Source organism: Pristiophorus japonicus, chromosome 8 (genome assembly GCF_044704955.1).
Source record: "Pristiophorus japonicus isolate sPriJap1 chromosome 8, sPriJap1.hap1, whole genome shotgun sequence".
Classification (NCBI taxonomy): domain Eukaryota; kingdom Metazoa; phylum Chordata; class Chondrichthyes; family Pristiophoridae; genus Pristiophorus; species Pristiophorus japonicus.
In genome coordinates this window covers 11,229,336-11,257,022 of record NC_091984.1, presented here as the reverse complement: position 1 = coordinate 11,257,022, position 27,687 = coordinate 11,229,336, and the positions used below count along the sequence as shown (strand labels likewise).

The following is a 27,687-nucleotide window of genomic DNA, read 5'->3' as shown; positions in this document are numbered from 1 at the left end:
TTTAAACCCTCCCCAACAGCACTAGCAAAGCCCACCCGTGAGGACATTGGTCCCGGCTCTATTGAGGTGCAGCCCATCTGGCCTGTACAGGTCCCACCTCCCCCACAACCGGTCCCAATGTCCCAGGAATCTGAAGCCCTCACCCCTGCATCATCTCTCCAGCCACGCATTCATCTGCTCTATCGTTCTATTTCTATACTCATTAGCTCGTGGCACCGGGAGTAATCCCAAGACTACTACCTTTGAGGTCATAACAACATAAGAACATGAGAAATAGGAACAGGAGTAGGCAATACGGCCCCTCGAGCCTGCTCCGCTATTTAATACGATCATGGCTGATCCGATCATGGACTCAGGTCCACTTCCCTGGCCGCTCTCCATAAACCCTTATTCCCTTATCATTTAAGAAATTGTCTATGCCTGTCTTAAATTTATTCAATGTCCCACTCACTTAGCCTGTCTATGTCCTTTTGCAGATTTTGTGTGTCCTCCTCACACATTGCTTTCCCTCCCATCTTTGTATCATTGGCAAACTTGGCAATGTTACACTCAGTCCCTTCCTCCCAGTCGTTAATATAGATTGTAAATAGTTGGGGTCCCAGCACTGATCCCTGCAGCACTCCACTGGTTACTGATTGCCAACCTGAGAATGAACCATTTATTCCTACTCTCTGTTTACTGTTCATTAGCCAATCCTCTATCCATGCCAATATATTACCCCAATCCCATGAACTTTTATCTTGTGCGTAACCTTTTAGGTGGCACCTTGTCAAATGTCTTCTGGAAGTCCAAATACACCACCCCACTTCCCTGCCCACTCTCCATAACCCCTTATCCCCTTATCATTTAAGAAACTGTCTATTTCTGTCTTAAATATATTCAATGTCCCAGCTTCCACAGTTCTCTGAGGCAGAAAATTCCACAAATCCACAACCCTCTGAGAGAAGAAATTTCTCCTCATCTCAGTTTTAAATGGGTAGCCCCTTATTCTAAGATCATGCCCTCTAGTTCTAGTCTCCCCTATCTGTGGAAACATTCTCTCTGCATCCACCTTGTCAAGCCCCCTCATAATCTTATACGTTTCGATAAAATCACCTCTCATTCTTCTGAATTCCAATGTGTAGAAGCCCAACCTACTCAAACTTTCCTCATAAGTCAACCCACTCATCCCCAGAATCAACCTAGTGAACCTTCTCTGAACTGGCTCAAAAGCAAGAATATCCTTTCGTAAATATGGAAACCAAAACTGCACGCAGTATTCCAGGTGTGGCCTCACCAATACCTTGTAGAGCTGAAGCAAGACTTCCCTGCTTTTATACTCCATCCCCTTTGCAATAAAGGCCAAGATTCCATTGGCCTTCCTGATCACTTGCTGTACCTGCATACTATCCTTTTGTGTTTAATGCACAAGTACCCCCAGGTCCCGCTGTACTGCAACACATTGCCATCTTTCTCCATTTAAATAATAACTTGCTCTTTGATTTTTTCCACCAAAATGCATGACCTCACACTTTCCAACATTATACTCCATCTGCAAAATTTTTGCCCACTCATTTAGCCTGTCTATGTCCTTTTGCGGATTTTTTGTGTCCTCCTCACACGTTGCTTTTCCTCCCATCTTTGTATCATTAGCAAACTTGGTTTCTTCTTACAAGTCGTTAATGTAGATTTGGCCAATGTGGACTGAAAACAGCTACTTAATGGTAAATCAGTGTCAGAGCAGTGGGAGGCATTCAAGGAGGAAATCTGCCTACAGAGTCTCATCCTCTTTCTACCTATGTTGTTGGTACCGATGTGGACCATGACCTCTGGCTGTTCGCCCTCCCCCCTCAGAATGCTTTGCAGTCACTCAGTGACATTCTTGACCCTGGCACCAGGGAGGCAACATATTATCCTGGAGTCACATCCATGGTCGCAGAAATGCCGGTCTGTTCCCCTAACTATTGAATCCCCGACCACTATTGCTTTCCCGATCTTCCTCCTCCCACCCTGTACAGCTGACCCACCCGTGGTGCTATGGATTTGGCTCTGGCTATACTCCCTGGAGGAACTTTCATCCTCACCAGTTTTCAGTACTGAATACTGGTTGCAGAACGAGATGCACACAGGGCATGTCTGCATTACCTGTCTGGTCTTTCCTTGTCTGTCTGGTGGTCACCCATTTCCTCTCTGCCTGCACACCTTTGCTCGGCGGGGTGACCACTGCCTGAAACTTTCTATCCACGTAGCTCTCAGCCTCACAGATGCAGTGATGCTAGCTGCTGCTCAAGTTCCACATGGTACAGGAGAGAGTTCACACAATCCAATCCGCAAGAAAAATACATCGGCGTCCGTGAAATTTGTCTCCAAATGGAATGGCTGAACTTTAACCAGGCATCCACAAATAACACACAATTAGCTCATTCAGATTACTGGAGACTCCTTGGTGGTCACATCAATTCGACCATTGCTAATTAAAATCAGCAAACCAATCTGACCGAGGATCACATCCTTTAATTAATAATGAAACAAGAGCAAAATTCCAAATGTGTGATGGTCTTTCTGAAATACTACTTGGCAAATATTTTTGCGGAAGATTGTTGTCTTCACTGCAGGGGCCTTAAGCATCACCCGGATGGAGTGCAGAAATAAAACCTGGTGTGAGAGGATAACATGCCCCTTATAGAACCCGCCCAGTTTCCCTTCCATTAATCTCAATGGAAGGGAGAATTGGCAGCATGTGATATCTGTTGTTATCTCTCTCTCTCTCTCTCTCTCTCTTTCAATGTGTGGGGAAAGGATTTTATTTAATAGAGCATAAGAACATAAAAAAGCAAAAGACAACAAAATCGTTCCAATTCACCCAACTCAACCCAATCCAACTCACCCCAACTCAACCCAACCCATCTCATCCAACCCAACTCACCCAACCCAACTCACCCAATCCATCTCATCCAACCCAACTCACCCAACCCATCTCATCCAACCCAACTCACCCAACCCAACTCACCCAATCCAACTCAACCCAATCCAACTCACCCCAACTCACCCAACCCAACTCACCCAATCCAACTCAACCCAATCCAACTCACCCCAACTCACCCAACCCAACTCACCCAACCCAACTCACCCAATCCAACTCAACCCAACTCACCCAACCCATCTCATCCAACCCAACTCACCCAACCCAACTCACCCAATCCAACTCACCCAATCCAACTCACCCAACCCAACTCACCCAATCCAACTCAACCCAACTCACCCAACCCATCTCATCCAACCCAACTCACCCAACCCAACTCACCCAATCCAACTCACCCAATCCAACTCACCCAACCCATCTCACCCAACTCACCGAACCCATCTCACCCAACTCAACCCAATCCAACTCACCCAACCCATCTCACCCAACTCACCGAACCCATCTCACCCAACTCAACCCAATCCAACTCACCCAACCCATCTCACCCAACTCACCGAACCCATCTCACCCAACTCAACCCAATCCAACTCACCCAACCCAACTCACCCAACTCAACCCAATCCAACTCACCCAAATCGACTCAACCCAATCCAACTCACCCAACCCAACTCACCTAACCCAACCCAACTCACCCAACCCAACTCACCCAACTCAATCCAACTCACCCAACCCAACTCACCAAAGCCATCCCAACCTAACTCACCCAACTCAACCCAATCTAACTCACCCAACCCAACTCACCCAACTCAACCCAATCTAACTCACCCAGCCCAACCCAACTCACCCAACCCAACCCAACCCAACTCAACCCAACCCAACTCAACCCAACTCACCCAACCCAACTCAACCCAACCCGGCCTTGGAATGCCCTAAGAGAGACTTCGGTGTGAAAAATAAATCTGAAGAAAACACCAAAAACATTCCCAATACATTACTGATGCCACAGCAACATATATCGCAGAAATAAAAAATAATCACATTTACATCAGATAGACATTTCCTCCCTCACTGCGGTCGCTATAACTTGGACCGCCAGCTTTCACAGATGGTCTCACAAGGGCGCGCTACAAGGCGCTACGGATCGGGCGTGAAACAAATATCGAGACGGTGTCACAACCAGAGGCGTTGCACATCGGCTCGCCTCTCCCGGGCGGTGCTGCTCCAAGACCGAATCTCACGGCGGGGCGCTGGATTCTGGCCGCCCGCTTGGAAACGCTTTCTGCCGCCATTACTGCCCCTCCGGGGTGAAAACAGAGGTGGCTACAAACCAAAAATCCAGCCCTAAATGTTTTATTCTCCTTTGAGTAAAGATTTTCTTTTCTATGATCTGGTTTAAATTTACTTTTCACTGATTTTAAATAATCTCTTGTCCTACTAACCGAACGCAGCATAAAGTAATATTCTGGGTCCACCTTAACTGCACAATTTAATACGTTTTTAACATTACTTCAATGAGTTCATCCTCCAATGGTAAACTTATCTCCAAACCATAGATTTAAGCTTCCCTGATCTTCCCTGATAGTTTATTCCCATTGCTTGTTGGTTATCTTTGAACCCCGTCTATTGTGTGACATCCAAGGACCAATGAAGATAAGATTTTTTTCAGTCACATCCTTTCAATGGACCTGCCACACAGCTCAAAGCAATCATTGTCAAAAGCAACACAAAATATCTTCTCCACTGGTTGTGCTTTTCCACATAAAGAACATTTCGGATTTATAATATATATTACAGCAGCTGTCATGCTTCACTTTCTTTTAATAGTTTTCTTTGTATGTAATTTCTGAATGCATTTCTAATATAATGCAACATTACAAGGTACATCAAACCTATTCAATGGAGCCTTTTTATGTGAGAGGCATCTTTCTACAAGCTGAGGGCTTGGCTTTTATCGAGTGACCCAGTGCTGCCAATCACGTGGGCTCGAATGCCTGAGCTCAGTGAGCTGCCTGCTGATGCATGTAGCATCCCATCAACAGTACGGAAAAACCAGCCACACCAGCCGTGTTCCCATCAGTCAGGGGAAATATGCATCATGGCTCATCTTAGGAACATAGGAACAGGAGTAGGCCTTTCGGCCCTTTGAGCCTGTTCCGCCATTCAATGAGATCATGACTGACCTGAGACCTAACTCCATATACGTGCCTTTGCCCCATATCCCTTAATGCCATTGTTTAACAAAAAGCTATCAATCTCAGATTTAAAATTAACAATTGATCTAGCACCAATTGCTGTTTGAGGAAGAGAGTTTCAAACTTCCACCACCCTTTGTGTGTAGAAATGTTTTCTAATTTTACTCCTGAAAGGCCTGGCTCTAATTTTTAGACCATGGACCCTAGTCCTAAACTCCCCAACCACCAGAAATAGTTTCTCTTTAACTACCCTATCTGTTCCTCGAATATCTTGAAAACTCCGATCAGCTCACCTCTTAACCTTGCAGATTCTAGGGAATACAATCCTAATTTGGTAATCTCTCCTCGTACCTTAACCCTTGAAATCCAGGTATCATTCTGGTAAACCTATGCTGCACTTCCTCCAAGGCCAATATATCCTTCCTAAGATGTGGTGCCCAGAACTGCTCCCAGTGCTCCAGGTGTGGTCTAACCAGGGCTTTGTATAGCTGCAGCATAACTTCTACCCCCTTGTATTCTAGTTCTCTGGATATAAAAGCCAGCATTCCATTAGCCTTTTTGTTTATTTTCTGTACCTGTTCATGACATTTTAATGATATATGTACCTGGTCTCCCAAGTCTCTTTGGACCGCCACTGTCTTTAGCTGTTCACCATTGAGGAAGTACCCTGCTCTATCCTTTTTAGGTCCAAAGTGGATGACCTCACATTTGCTTACACTGAAATCCATTTGCCACAGTTTTGCCCAATCACTGAATTTATCAATATCCCTTTGTAATTTTATGCTTTCATCTACACTGCCTACAATGCCGTCTATCTTTGTGTCTTCGGAAAATTTGGGTATATGACTTTCTATGCCATCATCTAAGTCATTAATAAATACTGTGAATAGTTAAGGCCCCAACACAGATCCCTGTGGGACACCATTAGTCACATCCTGCCAGTTTGAGTACCTATCCATTATCCCTACTGCCTGTGTCCTGCCACTCAGCCAATTTCCTAACCAGGTTAATAATTTGGCCTCAATTCCATGGGTTTCTACCTTAGTCTCTTATGTGGGACTTAATCAAATGTCTTCTGGAAGTCCACATAAATAACATCCATAGACATTCCCCTGTCCACTACTTTAGTCACCTCTTCAAAAAATTCAATCAGAATTGTCAGGCATGACCTATTTTTCACAAATTCATGCTGGCTCTCTCAGATGAACTGAAAATTTGCGAGGTGTTCAGTCAACCTATCCTTAATTATAGACTCTAGCAATTTATTGACAACAGATGTTAGGCTCACTGGTCTATAATTCCTTGGTTTCCCTCATTCGCTATTCTTAAATGCGTTTCTGGGAAAGCGATCGGTCCAATGCATTGAAAATCACCCGAGGAACATGCATGACAGAGAGCTTGAGGAGCTGATGTCTGAGACACGTTGCTACCACCACTAGAGTGCTTGAGAATTGGATACGTCAAATGCAAAGCCCCCCTCATCTCCCCCCCCCACCATCCCCCCCTGCTCCCCACCCCGCCTCCATCAGAGGGATAGAACTGCAAATCAAAGCAGTTATGTTAAACTTGTATAAAACCTTAGTTAGATCACACTTGGAGAACTGTGAACTGTTCTGGTCTCCATATAACAAAAAGGAGGTAGAGGCACTGGAGAAGGTGCAAAAAAGATTTACTAGAATGATACCAGAACTGAGAAGTTACACATATCAGGAAAGATTGAACAGGCTGGGGATCTTTTGTCCAGAAAGGAGAAGACTTAGGGTGATCTGATTGTGGCCGTTAAGATTATGGAAGCGTTTCATAGAGTAGACGGAGATTCCATTTATGGGGAAGACCAGAACTAGGGGTCATAAATATAAAATAGTCACTAATATACCAATAGAGTATGCAGGAGAAATTTAATTATCCAGAAAGTGGTGAGAATGTGGAATTTGCTACCACAGGGAGTGGTTGAGGCGAACAGCATGGATACATTTAAGGGGATGCTCGATAATCACAGGAGAGAGAAAGGAATAGAAGGCTATGTTGATGGGGTTAGATGAAGATGGGTGATAGGAGGCTCATGTGGAGCACAATCACCAACATGGACCAGTTGGGCCTAATGGCTTGTTTCTGTGCTGTAAATACTATGTAATACAAAGTAATATGTAACTATGTGAGAAAGGAATTTCATTTATATAGTGCCTTTCACAACTTCAGAGGGTCCCAATGCACTTCACACCTTTTTTTGAAAGGTAGTCACTTTGTAGGAAAATGTTGCAGCCAATTAACACACAGCAGGGTCCTACAAACAGAAATTAGATATATTAAAAGATAATGGCCTAGAAATTCGATCATGCCTGTAAACAGGTATGCAGGGGGAGGTGTGGGGCTACGTGAAAGTGGTGCTGGGACCTCATTATAATAATTCAGGCATGTAGCCAGCACTACTCACGCTATTCATTGGATGCGAGGTTATTTGGGGTTGGGGGATGGGAAACCTGGCTTCCCTGTGCCACTTAAATCCAGCCAGCAGTTCTTAAAGGGGAGGTGCACTCTGACTCGAAACAACAAAGAAGCTTGAAAAAATGGCTGGAAGAGGTCTAGACACCCAGGTTCTCTGACACCACTGCCCAAAAGGATGGTGGATGCAGATTCAATAATAACTTTCAAAAGCGAATTGGATAAATACTTGGTGTAAATATTTGCAGGGCTCTGGGGAAAGGGCAGGGGAATGTGACTAATTGGATTGTTCTTTCAAAAAGCCGGCACAGGCACGATGGGCCGAATGGCCTCCTTCCGTGCTATGATTCCATGATTCTAAGCAACATAGTGCAAGGAAATCATTCTGCACAGGTCACGTGACAAAATACAACAGAATGACATCGAATTTACAGCATTCAGATCATTCAGCCCAACTGGTCCATGCCGGAGGCTCCTCCCACCTTAATTCATCTCAACCTTATCAATATGCACTTCTATTCTTTTCTCCCTCATGTGTTTATCTAGCTTCTCCTTAAATGCATCTATGTTATTCGCCTCACCTTCTGTTCCGCATTCTAACCACTCTTTGAGTAAAGGCATTTCTCTTGAATTCCTTATTTGGATTTATTAGTGACTATCTTATATTTATGGCCCCTAGTTTTGGATTCCCTCACAAGTGAGAACATCTTCTCTACGTCGACCCTATCGAAGCTCTTCCATCATTTGAAAGACCTTGATCAGGCCACCTCTCAGACTTGCCTTTTGTTGCCCTAATCGGACGGATCTCGTGGTCATTACCTTCATGTGCTTTAGTGGGTTGCTGAGTTCTTTCTGGAGCGAGGCTGCTCTCCCAGCCAGGAAGGTCTGAAATGCGATACACAGAAGACTCTCGTACTTCTCCAGCAACTGCTTGTCATCAGGAGGGTAGATCCGCCTGGTTTGACAGAGAGGTGGAGAAAACATAATAATATAGAATTAGAAGGATCATCATCTTAGCCGGTCCCTCGAACGAGGATGACTTGCTTCCACATGGGTTCACAGATGTTTCAATGAAGGACTCGATATTCTAGCCCTGAACTTCAATTGAAGGGTGGAAGATGCCTGTGCATAGATTTTTTTAACGTGTGGTGACCGTTGCACATCAGCCACCACACGGGCTTGACAGAGCTAGGTCTTGGTCCAGTGGCAAGGGTTAACCAAGACGACTGGAGACCTGCTCTGCTGCATGGACCTAGTGCGCACACATATCGCAGTGTGGGCTGGCCCGTGCTGCCCCTGGGTCCTCGGCTCTTCTGAGCCCCGTTCCCTCATTTGCCGCACCTCCGCCACAATCTTTCACTGCTCCTCCTCCACAAACATTCGCCGCACCTCTGCCACAGTCTCTCACCGCTCCTCCATCACGATCTCTCGCCGCTCCCCCGGATAGAAGGATACAGCACATACGGAGGCCATTCAGCCCATCGTGCCTGTGCCAGCTCTTTGAAAGAGCCATTCTATTAGTCTCATCCCCCTGCCACAGCCCTGCAAGTTGTTCTCCCACTACTCAATGCTTTTGAAACATTTCTGTGAGGGGGACCCACTGCTAATATAGGCACAGACACCAAGGGGGGCCCTGCAAATATTGACGCACTCTCGTGGAGCTCTGTAAATAGTGGCGCACAGTCATTCTTTGTTCTAAAAATTCAAGTAATTTCAATTTAAGTGGTTGGAATAAAACAGATTTGGAGGCTTTCTAAGGTCAATTCAGATGAGTCCTTAATTCAAATTAAACAACTTCAAATTAATGAGAATAGACTGCACTGGCACATTGCCAGAGACCTTTTGCAAATACTGACACGCTGTCTGTACACCCCTCTCGTAACTAGCGGACACTCCTAGAAGACCCCCCCCCCCCAGCAAATACTGGCACATTCCCAGAGAGCCCTGCAAACCTTTAACACACTCTCAGGGTACCTGTAGTAAACAGCGACACGCCCCGGGAACCCCCTTTTCTAATTTATAATAGCTTGTGGCAGCTCCTGAAAGGAATATCAGGTTAGCATTGCAGAAAATATCTTTTGGCCAGAGTACAGCAACAGAAGTAATGTGCGAGTGAGGTAACTAATACAGAGAAGCACAGCAACGAGGGAGAATGCAGAATCCTTGAGGCGCTGCACTCACAGCGAGTGGTACGGTAAGCTTCAGACAAACCCCTCGCATCCCAAGAGTACCCCGGCCCAGTTTAACAGTGCATCCTAAAAGCAACCGACTGAACCAGACAGGCCGGAAGGGATCAGCGCTGCTTTAGTCCCAGAAATAACTGACATTTTAGTAGCAGTCTAGCCTCTCTTATTTTATTTATAACCTTACAAAGGGATTTATTTCCAGCTTTCATCAAGTCCTCTGCTCCCGAGGTTTCATTTCAGCTTCAGGAAGAAAACATTTCAGTGGGAATATAGTTTTTTTTGGTTTTCCAGCAGTTCATAACATAAGAACATAAGGAATAGGAACAGGAGTAGGCCATTTGGCCCCTGGAGTCTGCTCCGCCATTCAATAAGATCACGGCTGATCTGATCCTGGCCTCAACTCCACTTCCCCGCCCGCTCCCCATAACCCTTGACTCCCTTATCATACAAAAATCTGTCTATCTCCACCTTAACTATATTCAATGACCCAGCCTCCACAGCTCTCTGGGGTAGAGAATTCCAAAGATTCACGACCCTCTGAGAGAAGAAATTCCTCCTCATTTCAGTCTTAAATAGGCGACCCCTTATTCTGAAACTATGCCCCTTAGTTGTAGATTCCCCCACGAGGGGAAACATCCTCTCTGCATCTACCCTGTCAACTCCCCTCAGAATCTTACATGTTTCAATAAGATCCCCTCTCATTCTTCTAATTCCAATGAGTACAGGCCCAACCTGCTCAACCTCTCTTCATATGCTCCTTTCAGGAATCTTTCCAACATTTATTTCTTTCCCCAAGTACCACAAATGTTTTAGCGTTTTTAGCATTCTGAAGGGACTAGATAATGAGAACCAAGTCAAGCTGTTCTGCCTTGACCAACCGGAGGGTACAGTCTGCGTTTGAAGGGAGGGTAAATTCAAAACTAATCTACGGTGGTCAATCTATGGACCCGGCTCCCTGGGAGGGACGATGGAAGCAGATATTATTGATTCATTCAAATGCAAATTAGATAGATTTCTTTCGGAATGAGGCCATATGAATTGAAAAATAAAAAAGGGGCGATCACACTGCTGGGTGTGTATTATAGACCCACAAGGGAGATAGAGGAGCAAATATGTAGGCAAATTGCTGTGAAGTCCAAAAACCATAGGGTAGTAATAGTAGGGGATTTTAACTATCCAAATATTGATTGGGACAAATTTAGTGTGAAAGGTATAGAGGGTGCGGAATTCTTGAAATGCATTCAAGAGAACTTTTTTAGTCAGTATGTAGCAAGGCCAACACGAGAGTGGGCGGTCTTGGATTTAGTTTTGGGGAATGAAGCTGGGCAGGTTGAAGGGGTATTAGTGGGAGAACACTTGGGTGCCAGTGATCATAATTCAGTCAGATTCAAGTTGCTTATGGATAAGGACAAGAATAGGCCTGGAATAAAAGTTCCGAATTGGGGAAAAGCTAATTTTGCTAAGTTAAGGAGTGATTTGGCCATAGTGGACTGGAAACAGCTACTTGTGGGTAAATCAGTGTCAGAACAGTGGGAGGCATTCAAGGAGGAGATCCGGAAGGCTCAGGCCAAACATGTGCCCTTAAAGAAAAAGGCTGGGAATAATAATTCAAGAGCCCCCTGGATGTCTAGGGACTTACAGGGGAGGATTAAGAAAAAAAGGGATGCTTATGTTATATATCAACGGCTAAATACTTCAGAATCTTTAGAGGAATATAGAAAGTTAAGAAGCAAAATTTAAAAAGATATTAGGAATGCTAAGAGAAAGCACGAGAAATTCTTGGCCAATAAAATTAAGGAAAACCCTAAGATGTTGTATAAATATATTAAGAGTAAGAGAGTAACTAAAGAAAGGGTAGGGTCTAGAGGCGGAAGATGTTGGTAGGGTCCCTAATGAATACTTTGCATCTGTTTTCACAAAGGAAAGGGGTACTGCAGATACTGCTATCGAGGAGGAGTCTGATATTCTGGATGAAATGAATATAGTGAGAGAGGAGGTATTAAGGGGTTTAGCAGCTTTGAAAGTAGATAAGTCCCCAGGCCCGGATGACATGCATCCCAGGTTGTTGAGCGAAGTAAAAGAAGAAATAGCAGAGGCCTTGACCATCATTTTCCAGTCCTCTTTGGATCTGGGCATGGTGCCAGAGGATTGGAGGACTGCTAATGTAGTACCCTTGTTTAAGAAGGGAAAAAGGGATAGGCCGAGTAATTACATGCCTGTCAGCCTAACCTCAGGGGTGGGAAAATTATTGGAAAAATTCCTGAAAGACAGGATAAATCTGCAATTGGAAAGGCAAGGATTAATTAGGGACAGTCAGGTTTGACTAACCTGATTGCATTTTTTGAAAAGGTAACCAAGAGGGTCGATGAGGGAAGCGCATACGATGTTGTATATATGGACTTTAGCAAGGCTTTTGATAAGGTCCCACATGGTAGACTGGTCATGAAGGTTAAAGCCCATGGGATACAGAGCAGAGTGGCAAGTTGGATCCAAAATTGGCTTGGCGGTAGGAAGCAAAGGGTAATGATTGATGGATGTTTTTGTGACTGGAAGGATGTTTCCAGTGGGGTTCCCCAGGGCTCAGTACTGGGAACCTTGCTTTTTGTGATATATATAATGATAGAGATTTGAATATAGGGAGTATGATTAAGAAGTTTGCAGATGACATTAAAATTGGCTGTGTGGTTGATAATGAAGAGGAAAATCATGGGCTACAGAAGGATATCAATCTACTGGTCAGGTGGGCAGAGCAGTGGCAAATGGAATTTAAATCAGAGAAGTGTGAGGTGATGCATTTTGGGAAGGCTAATAAGGAAAGGGTATACACATTAAGCGGTAGGCCACTTAATAGTGTAGATGAACAAAGGGACCTTGGAGTGCTTGTCCACAGATCCCTGAAAGTAGCAGACCAGGTGGATAAGTTGGTTAAGAAGGCATACGGAATGCTTGCCTTTATTGGCCGGGGCATAGAATATAGAGCAGGGAGGTTATGCTTAAATTGTATAATACTTTGGTTAGGCCACAGCTGGAGTAATGCGTGCAGTTCTGGTCGCCGTATTATAGGAAGGATGTGATTGCACCAGAGAGGGTGCAGAGGAGATTTACTAGGATGCTGCCTGGAATGGAGAATCTTAGTTATGAGGACAGATTGGATGGGCTGGGTTTATTCTCATTGGAACAGAGGAGGTTGAGAGGAGACCTCATTGAGGTGTACAAAATATTGAGGGGCCTGGACAGAGTGGATAGTAAGGGTCTATTTCCATTGGTGGAGGGGTCTATTACGAGGGGGCATAGTTTTAAGGTGGTTGGTGGAAGGTTTAGAGGGGATTTGAGGGGGGCTTCTTTACACAGAAGGTTCTGGGGATCTGGAACTCACTGCCTGGAAGAATGGTGGATGCAGAAACCCTCACCACTTTTAAGAGATGGTTGGATGGGTATTTAAAGTGCAGTAACCTGCAGGGTTATGGACCTAGAGCTGGTAATTGGGATTAGACTGGATGATCTATTGTTGAACGGAGCAGATATAATGGTAAGTACTGCAGGGAATAGAATACGGCCAGGGTGATCTCCTGGACTAGTTTCGATCAACTGGATGGGTCGGAGAGGAATTTTCCCAGATTTTTTCTCCCTAAATTGGCCTGGGTTTTTATCTGTTTTTTGCCTCTCCCAGGAGATCACATGGCTCCGGTTGGGGTGGAGTGTAGCTGTTTTTAGTATAAGGGGTGTCACAGTTGTGTGGAGCGGACTGGTTGGACTGGGTGCTCTTTGTCTTTCCGTCATTGTTCATGGGTTTGTATGTAACCTTGAGGGCTGATGACCGAGGGCAGCGTGGCTCTTTGTCGGCCGGCGTGGACACGATGCGCCGAAATGGCCTCCTTCTGCGCTGTGGATTTCTGTGTTTCTAGTTCCCATTAGCAGATGCCTGGAAACAGTATGCACCTGGTTGCACCTTGTTTCAGTTATCAAATGAAGACTCGTCCTTTACCTGTAGTTACCCAAATGTTGATTTTCATGCTCTTCCCTCGAGATTTGCTTGCGGACTTGGGCGAGCCTCTCTTTCTGCAAGTGGAGGGGGGAGAAAGGAATGCGTTTTAAATATCGAGCGGGCGGCTAGGTAAATAACAAAGACTTCCGTCGGGGTGGCAAGCGGCTGGCTTCTTACCAGCTCCTCTCTCCTCCTCTCCAGCGAGTGCCGCTGTTTGTCCCACTCCGAGGACCCAGCTGACAGGCGCTTCACCAACCCTTGCCCATACAGCCTCTTCTGGGCCTCAGCTTTCTGCTGAACCAGATTCCTCCTCTTGTCGCTGGTGCTAAAACAGAAAAACAACCCCGACTGACAAACACAGAAAACATGAAAGTAAAGTGTGTAGCCTTAGATAAACAAAGAGTGCCGAACTGCATTGGTTCCCTTCATCCACATCATCAATCCTGCACATTTTCTTAGCCGATAGCAATTGACCACTTTGTTGAATACATCAATCGATAAGTGACAATGGCTAATACTCAACTGGAAAGTTTATTTGATCTGGAGTCATTAATCAACCTTCTCAAACACAGATGCACAATGAAGGCTTTACAGAGTTCAAATAATGTACTGTAATGCCAACTGGCCTGTGCAGGAGCAGTGAATGACCGACTGCAACGTCAGGATTTCCGTTTTGGGCTGCACATGAGGTTACGGTCAGTTTCGAAGCCGGAATGACGGCGAGCACTGCCAGTTCGCCGTCATCAGGACTGCAAATTCCAGGCCACGGAATTAACAGCGCTTTACGAAAGTGTATCATGAACGAATATCGCACTTCATGTCTGTCTGTTTCTCACCAATTGCGCTGAGTCTCCCTGTCACACAGCAGGCTGCCTTTCATCCCTCCAAAATTTATTGTGGGATGAAGAAAGAGAATTGACTGTGGGCTGTCGTATCCCGGGCGTATGATAATAACCCACATACGATATCAGTGTTAATCAGCACACTCTCTGTTGAGGAAGTATATCTGCCACAGAGGGCTTATGTATTCCATATGGCGCTGGAGCCTGAGACAGCCCGAGACAGCAAATTGTTCAAATACTAGGGGCTCAGAGTAAAAAAAAACCAGGGGCCCGAAATTGATCACCTGACCGCCGACTGCCGCCCACTGCCGCCGACATTCCTCATGAAGATCTGCCCAGTGCCACTTTCGATGTGGGCTAGAGCGGGCGGGAGGGGATGGCCAAGTGGCGTAAGTGGACTCTCGCCCGCCAAGCTGCCAAATTCATGCGGGCGGGAGTCGGCGCCAGAACGGGGGTGGGCCGCTGCGAGGAGGATAGTCTGTCCCCGACGGTAGGTTACGAAGATCCTGAAATAAAGGATTAGTAAACATTAAAAAAAAAATTATTTTTCACAACTTACCTCAATGGTGTCCCCTGAAGGTCTTCCGATGGACTTTTTTTTTCTGATGAGTTTAATTTTCAGGTCTTCGACCCTCCGTAGGCCCGACTCCATCCTCGGCAAGTGACTCTGCCACCGGGAATGAGGGCTCCCGTCCAGATTGGCCACGTATGTCGTAGATTTGCCGCCCGCCGATCTTCGAGAGGTCTGGGTGATGAAAACCCCGCCCAAAGACCCGTCAGGGAACTCGACGGCCATCGGCGGTCCTTTGGGCTGCACCTGGGTGGGTGGGAGTCTTCACCAAATTCGGATTCCAGGAGTTTAATAATGGAATTTGGGAAGACCGTCTTTCCACAGATGGAGTAATAGATTTGTGGAATAAGTTTTCAAGGGAAACCATTGGAGACGCCATTTTAATTGGAATCAAGTGGCAATTGGGTGTGGTTCCACTAAAAGAACAGCTTGCCAGATATGATGAGAGGGAGGCAATCTATAAAACAGGGGAGGCTGGTTTGGGGTCTAATAACTTTTTCTAGTACCAAAAAAAACAACATATCACAGAGCCGCTAATTGGTTATACCATGGGCGGGGGAGATGGGGGGCTGGTCAGGGGGAGGTTGATTGTACACAACGGCATGTTGATCTGGGAGATAAAAAGCTGAGGGGCGACAGTGCCACCAGTGGCTGGAGGGGGTAATTACAATGTGACACATTTACATAGGTTAGTTTCCATTATAAATGTGGGCATGGGAATTCATAATGGGAAAGATTAACACAAAAATGTGAAACGTGACAACAAAGAGTAAGGTTTTGCAATCAGGAACTACAGACAGACATATATGTTTTTAATGTATTACTAGTTATTCTCCCCTGGAGTTACACACTCAGGAGGTTTGGGAGTATGGCCACTGTCTCTCTTTCTCACACATTTAAGTACATAAGAACATAAGAAATTGGAGCAGGAGTAGGCCATACGGCCCCTCGAGCCTGCACCGCCATTCAATCATGGCTGATCCGATCATGGACTCGGTTCCACTTCCCCGCCCGCTTTCCATAATCCCTTATTCCCTTATCGTTTAAGAAACTGTCTATTGCTGTCTTAAATTTATTCAATGTCCCAGCTTCCACAGTTCTCTGAAGCAGCAAATTCCACAGATTTACAACCCTCTGAGAGAAGAAATTTCTCCTCATCTCAGTTTTAAATGGGCAGCCCCTTATTGTAAGATTATGCCCTCTAGTTCTAGTCTCCCCTATCTGTGGAAATATCCTCTCTGCATCCACCTTGTCAAGCCGCTTCATAATCTTATACGTTTCGATAAGATCACTTCTCATTCTTCTGAATTCCAATGTGTAGAGGCCCAACCTACTCAACCTTTCCTCAAAAGTCAATCCCCTCATCTCTGGAATCAACCTAGTGAACCTTCTCTGAACTGCCTCCAAAGCAAATATCTCCTTTCGTAAATATGGAAACCAAAACAGCACACAGTATTCCAGGTGTGGTCTCACCAATACCTTGTATAACTGTAGCAGGACTTCCCTGCTTTTATACTCCATCCCCTTTGCAATAAAGGCCAAGATTCCATTGGCCTTCCTGATCACTTGCTGTACCTGCATACTAACCTTTTGTGTTTCATGCACAAGTGCCCCCAGGTCTCGCTGTACTGCAGCACTTTGCAATCTTTCTCCATTTAAATAATAACTTGCTCTTTGATATTTTTTTCTGCCAAAGTTCATAACCTCACACTTTCCAACATTATACTGCATCTGCCAAATTTTTGCCCACTCACTTACCCTGTCTATGTCCTTGTGCTGATTTTTTCCTCACACATTGCTTTTCTTCCCATCTTCTTTATCGTCGGCAAACTTGGCTACATTAGACGCGGTCCCTTCATCCAAGTCGTTAATATAGATTGTAAATAGTTGGGGTCCCAACATTGATCCCTGCGGCACCCCACTGGTTACTGATTGCCAACCCGAGAATTAACCATTTATCCCTACTCTCTGTTTTCTGTTCGTTAGACAATCCTCTATCCATGCCAATATATTAGAAACATAGAAAATAGGTGCAGGAGTAGGCCATTCGGCTCTTCGAGCCTGCACCACCATTCAATAAGATCATGGCTGATCATTCCCTCAGTAAACCTTTCCTGCTTTCTCTCCACACCCCTTGATCCCCTGAGCCGTAAGGTCCATATCTAACTCCCGCCTGAATATATCCAATGAACTGGCATCAACAACTCTCTGCGGCAGGGAATTCCATAGGTTAACAACTCTCTGTGTGAAGAAGTTTCTCCTCATCTCAGTCCTAAATGGTCTACCCCTTATCCTAAGACTATGTCCTCTGGTTCTGGACTTCCCCAACATTGGGAACATTCTTCCCGCATCTAACCTGTCCAGTCCCGTCAGAATCTTATACGTTTCTCTGAGATCCCCCCTCATACTTCTAAACTCCAGTGAATACAGGCCCAGTTGATCCAGTCTCTCCTCATATGTCAGTCCTGCCATCCCTGGAATCAGTCTGGTGAACCTTTGCTGCACTCCCTCAATAGCAAGAACGTCCTTCCTCAGATTAGGAGACCAAAACTGAACACAATATTCAGGCCCTTCCTAATCTGCCACCATTCAGATAATATTCTGCCTTTGTGTTTTTGCCACCTAAGTGGATAACCTCACATTTATCCACATTATACTGCATCTGCCATGCATTTGCCCACTCACCTAACCTGTCCAAGTCACACTGCAGCCTTTTAGTATCCTCCTCACAGCTCACACCGCCACCCAGTTTAGTGTCATCAGCAAACTTGGAGATATTACACTCAATTCCTTCATCTAAATCATTAATATATATTGTAAAGAGCTGGGGTCCCAGCACTGAGCCCTGCGGCACTCCACTAGTCACTGCCTGCCATTCTGAAAAGGACCCATTTATCCCGACTCTCTGCTTCCTGTCTGCCAACCAGCTCTCTATCCACGTCAGTACATTACCCCCAATACCATGCGCTTTGATTTTGCACACCAATCTCTTGTGCGGGACCTTGTCAAAAGCCTTTTGAAAGTCCAAATACACCACATCCACTGGTTCTCCCTTGTCCACTCTGCTAATTACATCCTCAAAAAATTCCAGAAGATTCGTCAAGCATGATTTCCCTTTCATAAATCCATGCTGACTTGGTCCGATCCTGTCACTGCTTTCCAAATGCGCTGCTATTTCATCCTTAATGATTGATTCCAACATTTTCCCCACTACTGATGTCAGGCTAACCGATCTATATTTACCCGTTTTCTCTCTCCCTCCTTTTTTAAAAGGTGGTGTTACATTAGCTACCCTCCAGTCCATCGGGACTGATCCAGAGTCGATAGACTGTTGGAAAATGATCACCAATGCATCCACTATTTCTAGGGCCACTTCCTTAAGTACTCTGGGATGCAGACTATCAGGCCCCGGGGATTTATCAGCCTTCAATCCCATCAATTTCCCTAACACAATTTCCTGCCTAATAAGGATATCCTTCAGTTCCTGCTTCTCACTAGACCCACTGTCCCCTAGTACATTCGGAAGGTTATTTGTGTCTTCCTTCAGAACCGAAGTATTGGTTCAATTGGTCTGCCATTTCTTTGTTTCCCATTATAAATTCACCTGAATCTGACTGCAAGGGACCTACGTTTGTCTTCACTAATCTTTTTCTCTTCACATATCTATAGAAGCTTTTGCAGTCAGTTTTTATGTTTCCTGCAAGCTTCCTCTCGTACTCTATTTTTCCCCTCTTAATTAAACCGTTAGTCCTCCTCTGTTGAATTCTAAATTTTTCCCAGTCCTCAGGTTTGTTGATTTATCTCGCCAATTTATATGCCTCTTCCTTGGCTTTAACACTATCCTTAATTTCCTTTGTTAGCCATGGTTGAGCCACCTTCTCCGTTTTATTTTTACTCCAGACAAGGATGTACAATTGCTGAAGTTCATCCATGTGATCTTTAAATGTTTGCCATTGCTTATGCACCGTCAACCCTTTAAGTATCATTTGCCAATCTATTCTAGCCAATTCATGCCTCAAACCATCAAAGTTACCTCTCCTTAAGTTCAGGACCCTACTTTCCGAATTAACTGTGTCACTCTCCATCTTAATAAAGAATTCTACCATATTATGGTCACTCTTCCCCAAGGGGCCTCACACAACAAATTGCTAATTAGTCCCTTCTCATTACCCCCAACCTCGTGAATTTTTATCTTGTGCAGTAATCTTTTATGTCAAATGCCTTCTGGAAGTCCAAATATACTACATCCACTGGTTCCCCTTTATCCACCCTGTTCATTACATCCTCAAAGAATTCTAGCAAATTTGTCAAACATGACTTCCCCTTCATAAATCCATGCTGACTCTGCCTGACCGAATTTTCGAAATGTCCTACTACTGCTTCTTTAATAATGGACTCCAACATCTTCCCAACCACAGATGTTAGGCTAACTGATCTATAGTTTCCTGTTATTTGTCTGCCTCCTTTTTTAAATAGGTACATTACATTTGCAGTTTTCCAATCTGCTGGAACCTCCCCAGAATCCAGAGAATTTTGGTAAATTACAATCAATGGCAGGCTATATTTGAGATGAGAGTGGCACCAAAATTGATGGCCACAGCAGGCCCCTTCTCATGCCATCCCTCACCACGTCTGCTTCCCTCCAGCCTCTCACTTTCCCACTGTGTCTCCCACCCCTTCACCTTCCCACGCCCAATTCTTCTTCCATTCATACTCTCACTCCCATCACTACTCCCTACCTACTACACATTAAACAACCAGCTCAAACATTTCATCCTCCCCACCCCCCTTGCTCAGTGGTCATTCAGCTTACCCAATTATCCCCCAAAATCCCATTTTCTCCCCCCAGGACAGGTAGTGAGAGGCTATGGCCTATTATCCTTCAACCAGTTCTTGGCCTCCTTGACCCTCTCATACTTTACCTTCCTATCTGTTTCCCTCAAAAAAGTTTCTAAAAGCTTCTAAAATTCAACTTGACTTTAAAAAAAAAAGAAATCAAATTAGAATGAGGAAATAAACTGTCTTGTACTCTATTTGTGTCTATCACTCTGCCTCTATCTCCCTTTGTCTCTGAGGTGTTAGAAATTAGAATCTTTGTCTCAAGTGTAAGTCAATAGCATTGGCCTTTTCTAACTGTCAATATCACAAATGAGGCAATTATCTGACTTTAAATCTTAATTTTAACTTACCGCACATTAAGTAGCTTCAGTGCATGGACCAGCACACCTTTCTTGACATCAAAGTCTATCTTTTGGTCCGTTCCAAAGCTAGGAGCACGATTAATCTGGGGCGGTGGGAAAGGTGAAGACAAAATATTTCAAAACATTTCTGAAAAATAACACTTGAATATTTCAATCACCATGTTTGAAAATGTTTGTTCACCAATTTATTTTGGTCAGTCAAGTGTCTGCCCACACAAAACCCCACCTTAAGAAACTCTAAATAAGACAACATCGAAATCCTAATAGGTAGAGTCTCTGATTGCCTGGCAGAAAGCATCACTCTCTCTTTCTCCATCGGGACACACCCACTTTTCCAAGTTCAGACATGCTTTGCAACAATTTGAAGGCCAGAGCTACATCTCAGAACTAGACAAATTGTATTTATATAGCATCTTTAACATAGTAAAATGTCCCAAGCAATGTTCCCCCTAATTTTTTGAGGGGTGTGCGGTCCCTTTAAAGGACTGCGAGGCCCATTCAACATTTTGCACGTGCGCGATATGTCCCATTGAGAAGCTGATGATCGACCTGCGTGGGATGGCCAGGCAACTGTACAGTTTAACAAGAGCATTGGTCCCAAGGCGTTTCATAGGAGCGATTATCAAACAAAATTTGACACATGAGGATGTTTGAGGAGAGGTGACCAAAAGCTTGGTCAAAGAAATAGGCTTTCAGGGGTGTCTTAACGGAGGAGAGAGAGATGGAGAGGTATACGAAGGGAATTCCAGAGCTTGGGGCCTTCGCAGCTGAAGGCATGGCCATCAATGGTGGAGCTACTGAAATTGGGGAAGTTCAGGAGGCCAGAAGTTAAGGAGTTTAGATATCTCGGAGGGATGTGGGGCTGGAGGAGATTACAGAGATAGGGAGGGGCGAGGCCTTGGAGGGATTTGAAAACAAGGATGAGAATTTTAAAATCGATACGTTGCTCAACCAGGAGCCAATGTCGGTCAGCGAGTACAGGGGGTGATGAGTGAGCGGGACTCAGTGTGAGTTAGGATATGGGCAGCAGAGTATTGGATGGGCTCAAGTTTCTGGAGGGTGCAAGATAGAAGGCTAGCCAGAAGAGCATTGGAATAGTCATGTCTCGAGGTAACAAAGGCATGGATAACTTACATTAAACAAGATTCTGGTGGTTTACTCTGGTCTAAGAATGTTGTTTTTGTTCTGTGCATCTGTGTACATCTTTTCATTGAACCCTACTATCCACCCATTGTTGCATCCAAATTCTCCTTGAATGATTACCGAGTGCTTGCCTCCACTACGTTACCTGGAAGAGTGTTCCATCGCTCCTTGCTTTAAGAAGTGCTTCCTAACACCAGACAGGAGCTCGCCCTATATTAGTTTGCACTATGTCCTCCTGTCCTGCAGTAATGGTTTAAATTGTAATATTGCTGCAGACTAACTTTTCCTATTTCACTTATTTGGGCAGATTCTTCCCTTCACCACCTGGACAGCAGTCTGGTGTGCTGATTGTGCGCCCATTATAGAACATGTCTGCTTATGAAATGAACAGAATGAAAATTAAGGTTCTATTTTTTTTCGGACTGGAGGAAGGTATACAGTCGTGCTCCCCAGGAGTTGGTACTACAACCACTGCTTTTCTTGGTATATATTAATGACTTGGACTTGGGTATACAGGGCATAATTTCAACATTTGCAGATGACACAAAATTTGGAAGTATAGTGAACAGTGAGGACGATAGTGATAGACATCAAGAAGATAAGGCTGGTGGAATGGGCGGACACGAGGCAGATCAAGTTTAACATAGAAAAGTGCAAACTGTTATATTTTGGGAGGAAGAATGAGGAGAGGCAATATAACATAAAGGGTATAATTCTAAAGAGGGTGCAAGAACAGAGAGATCTGGGGGTATATGTGCAAAAATCGTTGAAGGTGGCAGGGTAGGTTGAGAAAGCGGTTTAAAAAGCTTACAGGATCCTGGGCTTCTTATAAAGGCATAGGGCTAAAAATTCAACGACCTTGCGACCGGATTTTCAGCGATATTTCGCTGTTTGTGGCGAAAAAATGGTACGGCGGGAAATTCGGAGAAGTCTTGGTGTCAATTTTCTGTGTCTTATAATACTCCTGTGAAGCACCTTGGGATGTTTAACTACATAAAAGGCGCTATATAAATGGAAGTTTTCTTGTTTTCGTTGTAATGTATCCCCGATTCTCCAACCCGCACTCCCTGTAAGACTGACTTTGTTGGAAGTGTGAGGTGGTGAATCTCTCCTGAATGCCTCCGCGGCAGTAATCAAGAACAGGTTAGCTGTCCTGGTGTGCTACTTAACCTTCTTCCCTCAACAATAGTATCAAAATACCAGTTGATGTTTGTGGGGTATGGGTCTTCTGCACTGTCAAGAGTTTCAGCCAGGCCTCCGCCCACACAAGTGCCGCCCAAAGTGCCGCCGATGGCCGCCGAGGTACCGGACGGTACTTTGGGCGGTATATTCACGGCCGAGGTCCCTCGAAGGTCGGCGGGCGGCAAACGGACAACGTACGCCGCCAATCTGGGCGGCAGCGGGGCGGGAGGTCTCATTCTCGGCGGCAGAGGCGCTTGCCGCCCAAGTGCCGCCGAGGATGGAGCCGGACCCCACGGAGGGTCGAAGACCTGAAAAAAAAAATTAAACCAATAAAAATCACAAAAACTATCCGAAGACCTTCAGGGGACCCCAATGCGGGTAAGTCGCTGTTGAAGAAATGCTTTATAATGTTCACTTACCTTTTTTTCAGGATCTTCAGACTTACCGTCGGGGACAGACCCGCCTGCAGCCAGCGGCCCAGCCCCGCTCTGCCGCCGAGTCCCGCCCGCAGGAGTCTGGGAGCTCGGCGGGCGGGTGGTCAGTCGCGCCATTCCGTCAGCGGGCGCTTCCCGGCGGCTCTCCCCTCCCGCCCGCGCTCCAGGCCACCTCCAAAGTGGCACTGGGCGGATCTTGACCAGGAATGTCGGCGGCCTTGGGCGGCAGTCGGCGGCAGCGGGTGGTGAGGTGATGAATTTCGGCCCCTCTGTGTTTCAGATGAAAACATTAAACCGAGGCCCGTCTGCCCCCTCAAGTGGACATAAAAGATCCCTTAAGCACTATTGCCAACCTAACAACAGTCACTGCGCCCCGACAAGTGGCGAGTTTGAGATATTGAGGACATGAATGCCAAATTCTTTTCTCATTCACCTAAGGGCGCACACTCAGTTAATTCCCAAATTTATAATTTGTTACGTTCTCGCCTCTGAGTCCAGGCTTTTAAGTATTGCATCAACTGACGAGAATTGGCCCCTTTCTCAACTTTTACATCTGGGCATACAGTGCAGTTCTCGTAGGATATTAACAGACCATGAGCCAGATCCGGTTGCGGATGGATTTACATAAAACACCACACAGTTCACATCCAAGTGCCATTTGATAGTACACTAACCTCCAACAGCCACGGTTTCAGCTTCCTGTCCAAAATAATGTCAAAGCCAAGCACTTCAAAGCAGACGCTGCTGCTCCCCGGATGCTGGCCGGGCCGACACATTCGGTAGGCATGCAGGACATGAGGCTCTGCCACAATCAGCGTCTTCACAACTAGATCCTGGAAGAGAAAAAGTTCCATTCAAGAAATAAACTACATTTATATAGCGCCTTTCATAGAAACATAGAAAATAGGTGCAGGAGTAGGCCATTCGGCCCTTCTAGCCTGCACCGCCATTCAATGAGTTCATGGCTGAACATGCAGCTTCAGTACCCCATTCCTGCTTTCTCGCCATACCCCTTGATCCCCCCTAGTAGTAAGGACTTCATCCAACTCCTTTTTGAATATATTTAGTGAATTGGCCTCAACAACTTTCTGTGGTAGAGAATTCCACAGGTTCACCACTCTCTGGGTGAAGAAGTTTCTCCTCATCTCGGTCCTAAATGGCTTACCCCTTATCCTTAGACTGTGACCCCCTGGTTCTGGACTTCCCCAACATTGGGAACATTCTTCCTGCATCTAACCTGTCTGAACCCATCAGAATTTTAAACGTTTCTATGAGGTCCCCTCTCACTCTTCTGAACTCCAGTGAATACAAGCCCAGTTGATCCAGTCTTTCTTGATAGGTCAGTCCCGCCATCCCGGGAATCAGTCTGGTGAATCTTCGCTGCACTCCCTCAATAGCAAGAATGTCCTTCCTCAAGTTAGGAGACCAAAACTGTACACAATACTCCAGGTGTGGCCTCACCAAGGCCCTGTACAACTGTAGCAACACCTCCCTGCCCCTGTACTCAAATCCCCTCGCTATGAAGGCCAACATGCCATTTGCTTTCTTAACCGCCTGCTGTACCTGCATGCCAACCTTCAATGACTGATGTACCATGACACCCAGGTCTCGTTGCACCTCCCCTTTTCCTAATCTGTCACCATTCAGATAATAGTCTGTCTCTCTGTTTTTACCACCTCAGGACATCCCAAAACACTTTACAGCCAGTGAAGTACTTGTGAAGTGTAATCTCTGTTGTAGCGTAGGAAGCCCAATTTGCACACAGGAAAATCCCACAAACAGCAATGTTATAATGACCAGATAATCTCTTTAATGATGTTGGCTGAGGAATAACTATTGCCCAGGACACCTGGGGATAACTCCCCTGCTCTTCTCCAAAATAGTGGCCTTGGGGTCTTTTACGCCCACCTGAGAGGACAGACATGCCACGGTTTTAACTTCTCATCTGAAACACGGTGTCACCAACAGTGCAGCACTCCCTCAGTACTGGATTTTGAGCTCAAGTCTCTGCAGTGGGACATGACCCCACAACCATCTGACTCAGGGGCAAGAGTGCTATCACTGAACCACGACTGACAAAACACATTCAAATGAAAAAATGAATTAAGTTAATATTCCAGTGGATTGGGAGAGGAAAATCGATCCTAACATTTAATCATAGAGAGATAAATGGTGATTATCATTGTTCTCCCATCCCTGTGACATCCAAGAGAAGAGAAATTTGAGTACAGAATCCATTGCGTAACATTAGCTGTTCCCTAAAAGCAGTAAATTAAAAATTGAATTCAGAATAAAATTCCAATTCAAAATCAGCAATTGCAAAGTTGTTGAACCATCGATTCTTCTTATGTATTTTTTATTCACAGGCACAAGCTACATCCCAAGGCTCTTCACAGAGGTGTACAGAAAAAAATTAAATACAAGGCCAATGATTAACAGCATAACTTACAATAATATTGAACCTTTCACTTTGTAAAACTTGCCAAGGCTCTTCACAGGAGCGTTATCAGACAAAATAAATTACATCGAGCCAAAGGAGAGGTGATCAAAAACTTGATCAAAGAGGTGGGTTTTTAAGGAGTGTCTTAAAGGAGCAGAAAGAAAGGTGGAGAGGTTTAGGGAGGGAATTCCAGAGCTTAGCATCTCGACAGCAGAAGGCATGGCCACCAATGGTGAAGCGAAGGAAGTGAGGGATACGCAAAAGGCCTGAATTGGAGGAATGCCGAGTTCTCGGAGGGTTGCAAGATTGGAGGAGGTTACAGAGATAGGGAGGCCAGGCAGCACCTATATCTAAATCAGTGAGGCCGTGATCTCCTCTTCATTGCAGGACACCAAGCGAAAACCAACACCGCAGCCCACCACAAACCCGGAATTCCCCCAACAGGTACTAGACATCCCTCACAGAGCAGAATGCCATGGATTTGCTTCCCAGTCCATGCTGAGTCAGCTGATCTAAGCCATGGCTCCAATGAGAGCCTCAGCATCCTTGGGCTAGAGAGGGCTGGGGGCTGGGCAGGAAATAATTAGCCATAGTTCCCACTCCTGCTGAAAGGCGGGGGTTGATGAACCAGGACAAGACTGGGTGCAATATAAGAGTATAAGAAATAGGAGCAGGAATAAGCCTGCTCCGCCATTCAATAAGATCATGGCTGATCTTTCCACCCTATCTCCATATTACTTGATTCCCTTAGCGTCCAAAAATCTATTTATCTCAACCTTGAATATACTCAATGACTGAGCCTCCACAGCCTTCTGGGATAGAGAATTCCAAAGATTCACAACCCTCTGAGTGAAGAAATTTCCCCTCATCTCAGTCTTAAATGGCCAACCCTTTATCCCGAGACTATGGCCTCTAGCTCTAGACTCTCCAGCCAGGGTAATTAGTGTCTAGCATCTACCCTGTCAAGCCTTCTAAGATTTTTATACGTTTCAATACAACCACTCCTCAGTCAAAGGGCCAGTCCATATTCAATATCTGGCCTTACATGTGAAGGAGGCCACATAGACAAGGTGCGAGAGACCTTCTGGCAATCGTGGAACCATACCTCAGCAACAATCAATTGCTGGAAGAAGGAGAGAAATCTGGGGGGAGAGTGGGGGGGGGGGGCACGGTTTAGGGAGAGAACCTCCATTGTATCTTTCCCATTTCAAACAATCATAGAATGGTTTACAGCACAGAGGCTATTCAGCCCATCGAGCCAGCTCTCAGCAAGAGAGTCCCACTCCACCGTCCTTTCCCCGTAGCCCTGCAATTTATTTTGCTCCAGGTACTTATCCAATTACCTTTTGAAAGCCACAATTGAAACACCCTCCACCACCGTTTTCAGGCAGAGCATTCCAGATCCTAACCACTCGCTGCGTAAAAAAGTTCTTCCTCATGCCGTTTTGGTTCTTCAGCCAATCACCTCAAGTCTGTGCCCTCTGGTTCTCGACCTTTCTGCCAATGGGAACAGTTTCTGTCTATCTACTCTGTGCAAACCCCTCATGATTTTGATCACCTCTATCAAATCTCCTCTCAGCCTTCTCTGCTCTAAGGAGAACAGCTTCTCCAGTCTATCCAAGTAACTGAAGTCCCTCATCCCTGGAACTATTCTTGTCAATCTTTTCTGCACCCTCTCTAAGGCCTTCACATCCTTCCTAAAGTGCGGTGTCCAGAATTGGACACAATACTCCAGCTGAGGCCGAACCAGTGTTTTATACAGGTTCATCATCACTTCCTTGCTTTTGTACTCATTGAGGCCGATTTTCAGCAAGGTCTCCGCCCGCCCAAGTGCCGCCCAAAGTGCCGCCGATGGCCGCCAAGGTACCGGACGGTACTTTGGGCGGGATATTGATGGCCGAGGTCCCTCGAAGGTCGGCAGGCGGCAAATGGACGACGTACGCCGCCAATCTGGGCGGCAGCGGGCGGGAGGTCTCATCCTCGGCGGCAGAGGCTCTTGCCGCCCAAGTGCCGCCGAGGATGGAGTCGGGCCCACGGAGGGTCGAAGACCCGAAAAAAAAAAATCACCAATAAAAAAAATACAAAAACTATCCGAATACCTTCAGGGGACCCCAGGCAGGTCAGTCGCTGCTGAAATGTATTTTTTTTAAACATTCACTTACCTTTT

The 27,687-nt window shown here is 45.5% G+C and overlaps 1 protein-coding gene across 1 annotated transcript in view; it reads right to left on the bottom strand.

Moving 5' to 3' along the window:
• The window catches only part of ttll7 (tubulin tyrosine ligase-like family, member 7), a 283,178-nt gene that overhangs the window by 131,760 nt on the left and 123,731 nt on the right, over window positions 1–27,687 (bottom strand). Inside the window, 5 exon segments of the mRNA XM_070886446.1 lie at window positions 8,356–8,491; window positions 13,708–13,781; window positions 13,885–14,032; window positions 20,310–20,404; window positions 23,755–23,913. Of these exon segments, the coding sequence (XP_070742547.1) occupies window positions 8,356–8,491; window positions 13,708–13,781; window positions 13,885–14,032; window positions 20,310–20,404; window positions 23,755–23,913 (612 nt within the window).